General features: G+C 34.6%; 1 protein-coding gene across 1 annotated transcript in view; it reads right to left on the bottom strand.

Annotated features, from left to right (window-relative positions):
* USH2A (usherin) overlaps nt 1–12621 on the bottom strand; it is an 827758-nt gene that overhangs the window by 537882 nt on the left and 277255 nt on the right. The window contains exon 22 of the mRNA XM_024239307.3: nt 7278–7508. Within this exon, the coding sequence (XP_024095075.2) occupies nt 7278–7508 (231 nt within the window). The remainder of the gene's footprint in view (nt 1–7277; nt 7509–12621) is intronic.

Raw genomic sequence — 12621 nt, 5'->3', positions numbered from 1 at the left:
AGATTCCTGTCTATCTGAATAGAAAGGAACTTAATCTATACTCTTCAAGAGTGCTGTAACTGGTATAAAATAACTATAACTATACATTTTTAAATGTTTTAACTAATTTTTTTCAAGAAAACATACACAAAATAATTCATCTTACTAAATCAAAAATCAATCATCTTCAAAGGTGCTAGTTTCACTACCATTGCTGACCAATTATGATTCTTTTTCTGCTCAAAGTTTTTCCAACCCATTTAAGCTGAATTAAGGGGAAATTAAAATTAATCTGTGTTATATTGATACAAAATATCATTAAGCAACTGCATTCTTTTAAGCAATGAAGTCTTTGAAAAGATTCCAAAATGCCAACATACTGGCAGAAAAGACACTGGACAATTTGAGCAGGTATATTTGAGACTATATAGAAATAAAAATGACTTTGCAAAAATTACAACTAAGAAAATTATGACAGTGAAAGAGACCTGGCCTAAATAACTCTATCTTACTTATAAACTCTAATATGTCCTTGTTCATTGCTGGGCAAAGGCTGACCTAACCTTGGGAAAAAATTTAGTTTACAATTTAGTTTTGAAATAAAGATGGTAACAGCCTTTTCCCTAAATAGACCCCCTTCTTGCCAGGGGACCTGTCTGCCTTTGTATGACTAACAAATTTGCTACCAGATTAGGAATGATGGTTTAGAAGCCATGCAGCCTCCAGTTGCAAGATTCTGAACCTCCCCAAATTGCTTCTGGGGATAACATCACTATTAGAAAATTTAAGATCAGTGCTTGAGATATTTTGCGGTCCCTTAACTCCATGAATCAGCTATCACCACCCAGATTGATAAACTGGCTCATCTGATCTTGTGGTGCTCACCCAGGAACTGATCCACCACAAGAGGACAGCTTTGACTCCCGAGGATTTCATGTCCGACCCAACCAATCAGCACTCCCACTTCCCAACCCCTTACCAGCCAAATTACTCTTAAAAACTCTGATCCCCAAACTCTCCAAGAGACTGATTTGAGTAATAATAAAACTCAAGTCTCCCATACAGCAGGCTCTATGTGAATTAAACTCTTTCTCTATTGCAATTCCCCTGTCTTGATAAGTTGGCTCTGTCTAGGCAGTGGGCAAGGACAACCTATTGAGTGGTTGCGGAAAACCCAGAGACCTTGTGGAAAACATATGTTTATGCATGTGGCATGAGTATATAGGAATACATGTGTGGTTTGTATATCAGGTGACAATGCATTTTGAAAAATTTAACAGTGATGGACAAAAACAGATGCTTTAAGTTAACTAAAATACTACTAACAGCTAACAAAAACAGTTTGTTTTCAGTGTTGGCTCAGTTTACCAGCTACCTCACATTAATATTTCAAACAAAGGGAGACTTATAGGAATGTACTTCCAGATAAGTCACTTTTAAAAGGCAAGGGTTAAAACACATGCATTCTTAAATTGGACTTACGATGTATTTGGTGAATGGGGAAATAATAGTCCTCTCCCATCTCTCAATGCCATCAATGCCATCTGAAGGCATTTCCTGAGAACTTACTTACACCTCTCTACTAAATATAATAAAAAATAAACAGTCTTGACGTTTACTTCTCCATATCTCTAGTTATCATTGGTCAGTGTGACTTCTGTTATTCTAAGAAGGTATGCATCTTGATCCTTGTCCTCAGTCCAAACTGATTAACTCAACCATTCTCATCTCTTCTGATTGTTTCATAATTAGAAAACACAGCAGAGTTTTGTCACTGCCTGAGAATTATTTCTCCTTTACTTTGCTCCCACATATCATGTTCTTACTCTTTCCTTTACTTTTTTAGTATAATTGCTGCCTGTTCATTAAACTTCTAGGACACATAGTAGATATTATATTTGTTTTTCAATAACTAGGGCCGAAATCTAACATCAAAGGTTAGGTAAAATTTGTGATTTAAATCTGTCTTGAAAAGAACTGGGGTTTTGTTTGGTTGTTTTGTTTTTTATTTTTTTCAAGCACTTTCTGGCAAAATACTGGCTCCCACTCCAAGGAAAACAAATAGTGGGACACCAAGGGTGTTGAAGGTCAGAATTAATATGCTTTTATTAATTAGTCTATCTGAAGAAGTTTGCCCTACTTGCAGCTTCACTATAACTGCTTATAATCAGCTTTCTTTTAATGAAGTGCTTAAATGTCCCAATTCACTAAAAATAATAAAACTAATAACAATAAGGCATAAATATTATAGAGTAAAAGAAATAAAAAATATGCTCTTAAACATATTGATTTTTGGTGGTTGCATTTCTTTTTTCATCCCTTGGTAATTAATGGCATTTCGTATTCTAAAGCATTTTAGTTCAGCCATTTTTGGGAAGGTGAATACTATGATACAAAAATGTATGACAATCATTTAGTGTCCTTGAACATCATTATTATGAAGAAACTGTACAGAGTTCTCATCTGCAAGATATTCAACATCAGAAATCACATTTCTCGTGAAGACAAATAAAAGGGAATTATATCCAGGTGCATGTGTGTGCTCATCTCCCCAGTGGTTTGCTACAAAGATCTCCCCAAAGGCAGTTCCTGATATCTGGGCAGGGTCACCAGTAAAGGCAGTGTAAAAGGCTGGTGTGATTGGCATCTGGATACTACAATAGTCAAACCTTCCCCCAAATGATCATGGACCTGTTTTCGCTAATAGGAAAAAATAAGTGACAAGGAGAAAGAGGGTCACCTTTGGAATGCCAATCTGAGCAGTATTCTAGTTGCTGTTTTTACCAGGTTCCACTTGGATTACTTGCATTACAAGGAAAGAACTAAATTCTTTGTGTAAATTAAGTAGATTTACTCTGCATTCCTGAAGAAAATGAGCATGATTTTTTTCTCTCCAAAGACACAATGATATCCCCTTCTAGTTGCATATGGGAGGGGAGACTATTTGCTATTCCTGTGTTGGAAGAAGAAAGTATTGTTAACCCCATGTAACCGGGGGACTGCTTCACCATGATTGTTTATATCATTGCCCAATTACAAGATAATGAAACTATTTTAATTTTCTGCTTTTTTAATAACATCTGATATGACCCAATAATTGAATATCTATTTTATGTTGAATTCTGCCCATATCACTAAGTTTCTTAAATTATTAGAGAAAAACAGTAAATTTATATCAATCTTAAATTGTATTAATAAACATAGTATTATAGAAAACAATTGATTTTAAACTCTAGGTGTTTTTTAACTCACAGATGCCATGATTACAGCCTGTATTTTGGATTGTGGGGCCTCCTAAATATTCCATATTCATAGAATTGGAATTTTAGAGGTTAGAACATTGATCATCCAGCAAAATCCTCAATTTAATAGATAAGCAAGATTAGACACTCAGAAAAGTAGTTTTCCCAAGTCCTCACCACTAAGTCAATTAATTTAACTATTTTCAATAGCAAAATTAAGTATCACATTTTAATATGGAATATTGCATATTACTCATGCCCTAGATATAACATTTGAGCAAACATATTTTGCATGTGTAACAGCAAATCAATGAATAGAATGTTGATTTTATAACTGCAGAATACTCTCACTTAGGAAAGCTCCTGTCTCATAGTAGGCACTTAATAAATATTTGTTAAATGAATAATAACTAATAGCTAATGTTTAATGAGTACTAAATAATCTGTGCGGTAGGCACTGTGCAAAGTTCATTAGGTGGGCTATCTACTGTAAATCCTCACCTACCTGCTAGATACCAATACTGTCAGTGGAATTATGTTAATTTTAAAGAAAAGGAAACAGAAGCACAAAGAAAGATTAAATGGGTTGTCTAATTACATTTAGCTAATAAATAATGGGGCCTGGATTTGAAAGTAATTTATCAGTTAATCTTCTTCGAAGTCCTCACAATAATATACAGAGAGTTAATTATTTTAAATTTAAACTATGATGTAAATGACTGATAATACATTCTTCCTGGAGATTAGATTTTTAAAAGAACACTTGTATCAGAAAAGAAAAGGAAGCAAAAATAGGTCTCAAAATAGCTTTATCTGGTTCTTTATTCTGCCCAAAGGTAGATATTGACAGGGTTTATTTACAGTATTAAGCTTGATAATTTACAATATTAAACAACATTTTAGGACATATATTCATATGCTTGAATTGTTCTCTTTCTATTGTGTAAGATAAAAATATTTGAAGCAAATATGAAAGAGGCATAAGTTGTGTAAGAGATCCCTTTCTTGTACTACAATAATGAGATATTTCTTACTGAGACTTGCAACGTAATGTTCATGGCCATGAAATGTCTTATGAATGCACTTATAATTCCTGTCATTGATGGGTGCAATCTAACTTATCTTTTCATATATAAAATATGTATAATTATGTACATCAACCTTATATTTGTCTTTGAGTACTCATTGATATTTCTATTCAGAAGTCATTTTAGTTGAAGTTTGAGATTTTGAACTGAATAATTCAAAACAAAGGACATCTTAGTTTATCTTAAAGTTATTAACTTTTAAAATGTAATTCATCATATTAGAGGTTTCAAGGATTTGCTCATTAAATGTGTCTCAGAATATAAAAACTGAATGAAATATAAAGGAATGTGAGTTGAAAGCACTGTTTTAATGCACAGCACTTCAGCCCATTTCACATAATGTTATTTATATTTTAAACATCTAGCTTCTAGTAACACTCTGGGTTTAATTGCTATTAAAAAAAAACTGATCCCTACATGTCTTTGGGGTTAAAAATAAATGAATAAATAATGCCAACACTACTTGCTGTTTGTGAGCTGAAACTAACTGAAAGACAAATCCAAAAAGTTTAGCAGTATCGGATAAGGAATATTTGGGTGATAATTATTTCACCTCCTATCCCTCTTTCTTAGTTTTATATACTTCCTATTCTATCACTTCCAAAGAACAGTCTACAAAAGTTCCTTTCCACCCTGTAGCAGAGAACTTGCCTTTAAATTTGGAAGGCTCCAATTCACATTTCCACCCTGAAATTCAATAGCTGCGGCACAATGGGCAAGTCACTCATTGGAGCCTCTTTTCCTCCTGTACTACGAGGGTAAAAAGAGCTACTTTATAGGGTTGCAGAGGGATTGAATAGGATAATATATCAGTAAGAATAATGTAAGATGCTAATTATATGCTTACCTCTCTATTTAGGAAAGATGCAAGTTTACAGAAAGTTATTGAGTTGGTTTTGAAAACGTGTCCTAGCTCATTAATTGCGTACATTTAGTTAGGCTTTGGTACAACTCAATAAAATCATTCAACCAAACCTGGCAAGTCAGCCAAAGGATCAAACCAATAACTTAGTATATACCTGGTTATATTAAAAGTTAAAGGGAGTCTTAAAAGTAAAGCCAAGCTACCATTAAAAAGGGCATCAGCAATGTCCCAGAACGTGCCTGAACACAGAAGAACTTCTCATTCTCCAGGAATCACCAAAGCTCCAGGGAGTAGTTCAAGCAAAAATTGTGATCTCCCTGCCTTGTCCTTCAAATGGTGTGTACTCCAAGCACATTTTCTGTGCAGCTGGAGGCTTTGTTATAGACAGAAGGATCCTGCTTAGTGAGGCCAGTGTTTACAGCCTAACTTTTTTAAAGAGGAATTTGGAAAACTTCCCAGACACTGCATCTGCCCCTAGCACTTGCACCTCAGAGTATAAGGCCGGCAAGGGAGATAGTGAGGATGACTAAATTTATTAACGGTGGACGGGCCACTCTATCTTTCACTGCAACAACAGTAGGTGATCCCAACAAAAATCTGTCTGCTGGCTAGCCTGCAAATCCAAGCTGACATCCTTGCAGCAGCTATGCCCAGCTGAATGGAAACGAATGCTATTTCTTGGAAAAAACACATCACAAGCCAAATATTGGACCAGGGAGGTAGTTCCTATTTTCATTTGAGAAAACAGTTTTACTATTGTTCGTGTATTCCTTTTCCTTCCTATTTTTTCTTTTCTTTTTTGCCATTTTAAGGATATAAAGCAGAAGTTGAGCATTTTTAGCTCAATGGTTCAATTTCTAATACTCTGCAATGATTTTGATGTACTGGGAGAGTAGTTAATCATGCATTAATCTCAATATATCTCAGTTAGAATATAATCATGATTCATTACAAAGGTGCATCAGCAGCCAGCCTCAACAAAAAGCAAACTATTTACTATTTTAAGTAAAAATAAAACAATACAAATTTTTATAGCTTGAATTCCATTTCATTGTCTTCACATATGCAATATTTTAAAGACTAGCTATTTGCTCCAAAATGACTTTCTCACAGATGATTAAATGAACATCTTTATGAGTTTACAGAATAATATATATCTTATACTTTGTAAATTTTTAAAAAAATTGGAAAAATGATGTACCATAAATAGAGTTTTTTTACAGCTATGCTGAAATCATGCTATCAGAAGCTGTAAGTCACAGAGGTCACGGGACTTCCAAAATATTGCGGTACTAGTAAGGCCAGGAGCGGGATAAGGCCAGTGGGGCAGGATTGTGCTGGTACAGGGTCCAGTCTGTCTTTATTTAAGCTTTTGATAATATTTTTGTAGTCCTTTCACACTGATTTTCATTTTTAAAAATATTGCATTAAAATTTACATTAACACGGAGTTTTTTAGTGCCTTTAAATTTTGTGACTGAAACAAGAGCCTCACTTGCTTTACCACAGTCCTGGCTTAGAGAAGTTATCTTTTCCCTGGGATTAGTTTTTCCCACAATGTTCTTCATAGAGCATGAGATATTAAGTTGTCACAGTGAAAAAAGGAAGAAAGAAACAGCAAGAGAAAGAAAAAGAAAACATTACATCAAATATCTGTTAGGCATGATTAGCTAAGCAAAGTTAAATAGCTTTCTTACAATGCTTTTTGGAGTTTTAAGTAACCTGGTGCATACTGAGAATCTCCAATAGCATAAGGGCATTTTGCAAACTCATTTGCTCAGAGAACACAGTGAATAATATTTCAAGAAACATGTCCTGGCAAATACTTCACAAAAAGACAAATACAAAGCACATACTTTGATCCAATAAGGCTGCTTCTTCATCTTCATCTTTTATTTTTCCTTTCCTTCACTTACCTGACTTTTTTCCCCAGAATTCTAAAAAGATGGACATGCTGAAACAATCAGGCAAAAGCTATCAAAGGGCTGAATTACTATTTCTATAAGTAGTTATAATAAAAATTCATTGTAAAGGGATATCAAAATAATAGAAAACATTTTGGAGCTTCGTGTCTCCTAAATAAAGCAATGTCAAACACACTTACCAGTAAAGTCTGTATTGACTGGGTGAGTGGAGCTGGGAAATTTACAATACCCATTTCCTATGAAACGGATTCCTTTCATCATCGTGGTCATCAGAGCTGGTAGAGATGACTCTCTCCTTTCCAGCTGATATACAGGAGAGGGTCCATTCAGTTCTTCAGGTGGAAACCACCTAAGATGGATTGTTGTGCTGTTGATTCCTTTAACCAGAGGTGGCCTCAGTTGTGCTGGTGCTAAATATTAGAAAACACTTGTTACATTCAAGAATTTGGTTTCTGTCTCTAGACACACATATTGACATATATGTATATATGTATTTGTATATATCACACTTAAAATCAAATCAGTTGTGGTTTCAAGTATCTGTATGGTTCTAGGAACTGAAAACACAATACAGTTTATCTTAAATGCAGTGAAACAAAATTTAAATGGCCAACGTACTACACACAAAACTTTCAAATTAAATTTTTTCTTGAAAATAACTTGTCTATTCTTTTTAGCTAAATAATAAATCTTATATATTATAGTAGCTGCTGTACTCTGGGTGGTGCCCCAACCAGAGTCCCTTTACCAAACAGGTACCCCAATGGCCCAGTTTCTGTGCCTGTTGGTTTCTGATGGCTCATGGCTGCCCCCTTCTGTGTAGAAATTCCCTTGGCTGAGTAAGAGCTGCCTCACCCAGGAGCCACAGGATCCCACAGTGAAACCTACAGCCAATGACTAGCACTAAACCCATAGGGCAGAGCCCCTTGCCTTAAAGTGGCATCAACTCAGTGCTGTAATTTACAGGGGCCAAGCACATTCTGTGCCAACCAATGGGTAATGCAGGAATATTAACACAAGTTTGCCAAAACTTTGTGCTTGTGTAAAAATAAGTCAGAAAGTCATTTTTAAAAAGACTTTTTTTTTTTTTTTTTTGATTGCTCCTGTGGAACATGGCTACACCATAGGCAATGTGCCGGGGTAAACTTTTTTTTTTTAAGAAATGGAGTCTCATATTGTTGCCCGAGACTGGAGTGCAGTGGCTAGGCACAGGCATAATGGTAGCTCACTACAGCCTGGAACTCCTGGGCTCAAGCAATCTTCCTGTCTCAGCCTCCCAAGTAGCTGGGACTACAGACAGGTGCCACTACACCCAGTAGACTTAATTTTTAAGAGCAGTTTTATGTTCATAGAAAAATTGAGAAGGTACAGAGTTCTACCATATCTCCCCACCCATGCACAGTCTCTTCCAATATCAACATCCGGCACCCAAATTGTTCATTTGCTATAGTAGATAAATCTGCATTGACACATCATTATCATTCAAAGTCCATAGTTTCCACTGGGGCTCACACATGGTGTTTACATTCTCTGGGTATGGACAAATATATGATGACATGCATCCATCATTATTCTATTACACAGAAAATTTTCACTACCCAAAACATCCTCTGTGCCCTGCCTATTCATCTCTCCTTTCCCCCACCCCAGGTAACTACTCATCTCCGTAGTTTTGCCTTTTCCAGAATGTCATATAGTTGGAATCATACAGCATGTAGCCTTTGTAGACTGACTTCTTTCACTGAATAATATGCATTTAAGTTTCCTTCGTGTCTTTTCATCATTCGATAGCTCATTTAATGCTAAATAATATTCCCTTGTCTGGATGTAGCATAGTTTATCACAGTTTATTTATTCATTCATCTACTGATGAATATCCTGGTTGTTTCCAAGTTTTGGCAATTGTGAATAAAGCTGCTATGATGTGCATATATATGTGTATATCTAATTATATATCAGAGTTTTGTGTTTTAAACTCTGTTGAGTAAATACCAAGACGTGCAATTGCTGTATCATATGGTAAGAGCATGTTTGGTTTTGCAAGACACTGCCAAACTGTCTTCCAAAGTGGCTGTACCATTTTGCATTCCCACTAGCAATGAACGAGCATTCCTTCTACTGTATAGCCTCATCAGCATTTGGTGTTATCAGTGTTCCAGATTTTGGCCACTCTAATGGGTGTGTAGTGGTATCTTATTTTAATTTGCATTTCCCTTTATGACATATGATATAGAACATTTTTCATATGTGTATTTGCCAGCTGTATATCTTCTTTGGTGAAAAAGCTTCTTTTATATGCAATTTTCTGATTTTTAAAGCTTAAAAACTGATCTAAATGAAGGCAAACAAGCAATAACACTCTGAATGTTAAACAGAGCATCAGCACAAAATAACAAGCCTGTGAGTTCAGCCGTTTACACACAATGGTCCAGGCAACTAACTTTGGTCAGCCTCTTGGTCCTAGAGAGCACCCTGGCCCTGAAGTGACCCCATCACCAGCAGTGGGCTTAGCCTTGGAGCAGTAGTGGCCTCATGCCCTTGCATACATTGGGACCTTGCCATGCTTTCAGGTGGTGGGACACTGGCAATTCTTTGAAGGTTCCTGGGACACCCTAGGAGTCACAGAGATTAAGGTTTTCCCTACAACTTGCTGGTTCAGATTAACAGCTGAGTTATTGAAAATGAAGGTTTGTTTTGGTTTGATTTTTTTTTTTCCCTTAAACAGTTGAGTTTGTGAGCTGAGATTCATTCTCCCTTTAAGTGTGTCTGCTGGATTTAAGAAGTGAAAGTGGAGAAAGGAACAAATGTCATAATCACCGAGCCTATTTATTAAGGGCCCAAACTATGTCTGTGGATTTTTAATTTACACCTGTGTTAACATAGCCATACACAGACGCAAAGTCATTGCCTGTTTCAATAAATATAAATCAAAATGATGTGGATATAAGAATTGAAACCCTTAAACCATGAAAGGAAATTCACCGTAAAGCTGCTTAAAACAATTACTATTTGTTACTTTTCAGAGCTTGGGCCAGCTTTTCAAAAAGAAACAATTCATTTTGATTCTATTTTAACTTTTAGTAAAAAACAAAAGGCACTGAGCAAAAAGTTCACCAAGTTAGAAAGATAATTAACAATTCCGGTTATTTTCTGCCACTGCAGCCCATGTGATATTTTTATTTTTATATATGTATGAGTCTGTGAATTATATGCATAATTTCTCTTAGCATTTTTTTCTGCTATAAATCAGTTAAATGGTAGGTTCTCAAAGATTTCATTCTACAAGCTATGATCTCACTTCAAAATAATCCAAAACAAAATAAAAGGCTAAGCCATTCAGAAATTTCTTCACCCAGAGTCTCTCTTCAGAGTTTAGAGTTACATATTTGTATTAAGATTTTAATAGGCCATTCTTGGCTATAATCTCAATTGGGAAAGGAAAGCTGCCAAAGATTTTTTTAGTCCTGGGCTCAGGGAAGCAATGGAGAACCAATTACATAAAGTTTAAATTGAAATTTTCTAGATTCCCTAGGGTTTTGGGACACAGAGACCTGAACTTTTTAGTTTCATAAATGACAAGCCTAGTAATATCCAATAGCCAAAAACTACTATACCAGTACTGTCCAATAGAACTTTCTCCAATGAAGGAAATGTTCTAGGTCTGTAATGTTTAATACGGTAACCACTAGCCTTATAATAAGACTACTGAGCACTTGAAATGCAGTTAGTGAGAATGAGAAACTGAATTTCAAATTTCTTAATTTTAATTAACTGTATTTTAAATTTAAATAGCCACATATGATTCATGACTACCATACTGGACACCAAAGATGTAGATAGAGAATCACAAATTATACATATTTGGTGTGTTGAGAATAGGATTTCCATTTTAACTAAATGTTGAGAAGAAGTAGGAATACGCCTCCTATACTTCTTAAAAACTGAAGAGTTTCATTGCTGTTTGAAAGCAGCCTTTCTCCAGGTCTCATTTGTTTGAAAGTTGATACATCTCTACTTTACTCCAACCACTCAACTCAATGGAGATAATGTTGAAGCTCAGCACCACCACAGAAATCAGATTCCTTCCCCCATCAGTAGCATAATCCAAAAATTATGTCTTAAACAGGAATATAGATTAAGAGTAATAGGAAACAAAACTAAACAAAAGGAATTCTGGCAACTCTGTCGTTTTTGTGTAATAATTATTGAAAATTAGAGCACACTTTTTTTTTAATTTGGCAAAGTGATTCTAATCAATAGGGAAATTCTTGAGAGTCCAGTAAAATCAATGTTTACCATTTAAACTTTAAGTAGTAGGGCACTTCTTGATTCCCAGAGGAATTATTCCACCAAGCAATGGGACTGTCCTTTAGAAGCCAATTCCTGAGAATGAATAGAACTAGAGTACATTTTCTATTCTCTTGCTTAAAAGAAAAACAAAACAAAAAACATTCCAGCAGGTGTGTTTTACAGTTTCACATGGAGGAGTCAACTAAGCCTGTCTGAAAGGGTGAACATCCTACTGAGTTATTCTTTACAGAGTTCTTCTAAGGCTGGAAGGGGGAATTAAATGAAATTGTCAATCAGTTAAACTAGACTGGTCTCACATACACACAAGTAGAATAAGAAGAAAAATAGATACTCCTGAACCATTAAACACACACACATACATGCACATAGAATTGCCAAGAGATTGGGGTAATGATGAATTATTCGTCAGATTTTCAAAGAAAAGGAACTATAGGTAAAAATAAATATGATTTTTAAAGATTTGTTAATTTACAAAACAGTTCGTTAAGAGACAACACTGAATAATGAAAGGGATTTAGTACACTTTTAAAAATTATATTTCACTTTTTAATGTCTAAATCTGTGTGATCTTAGAAAAATCGCTTAACACTTACATCTGCTTCCACTTTCCCATTTGCAACATGAGGATACATTTTCAGTGAAATACATTGACAACAACTGCTTCTACAACAATATACATATTTGCTTTGTTTTACAAAACAAATTTCTATACAAATATAAGGCACTATCATTACAAGAACAAATCTTTCAAATTATATATTATTAAGGAATACGATTCATCTATATTCAAAATCTATCTGTATTTACATAGAAAATTGTCTTGTAAATGTAAAGTTTAAAATGAATATTCAATATTCATTATTTCTAAGAATAATACACAAAGTTTAAAATGAATGTTCATTATCCATCATTTCTAAGAATAAAATGTCTATTTGAATAAAAGTACAAAATTCTTGTACTTTTAAAATAGCATTTGTATTTTTTAATAGGGTAATCTAATTTCTTGTCTATCTATTCGATGTATAGATATTCTTTTATAAAATGTTATAATATGCATTCTTTATGCAGCATTTATTACTTTATAATATAATCAGTAGTATATCAAAATGAATACATTTAAACTTGCAAAATTCATGTAGTGTACCATTTTGAGCACCATAGGATAAGAACCAAAAGCTGAACAAAGCTCTTTCTGAGGTACTGGTCTTTAAA

The sequence above is a fragment of the Pongo abelii genome, chromosome 1 (genome assembly GCF_028885655.2).
Source record: "Pongo abelii isolate AG06213 chromosome 1, NHGRI_mPonAbe1-v2.0_pri, whole genome shotgun sequence".
In the NCBI taxonomy this organism is placed as follows: Eukaryota; Metazoa; Chordata; class Mammalia; order Primates; family Hominidae; genus Pongo; species Pongo abelii.
Note: the sequence above shows the minus strand (reverse complement) of the source record. Positions and strands in the feature narration are given on the sequence as shown.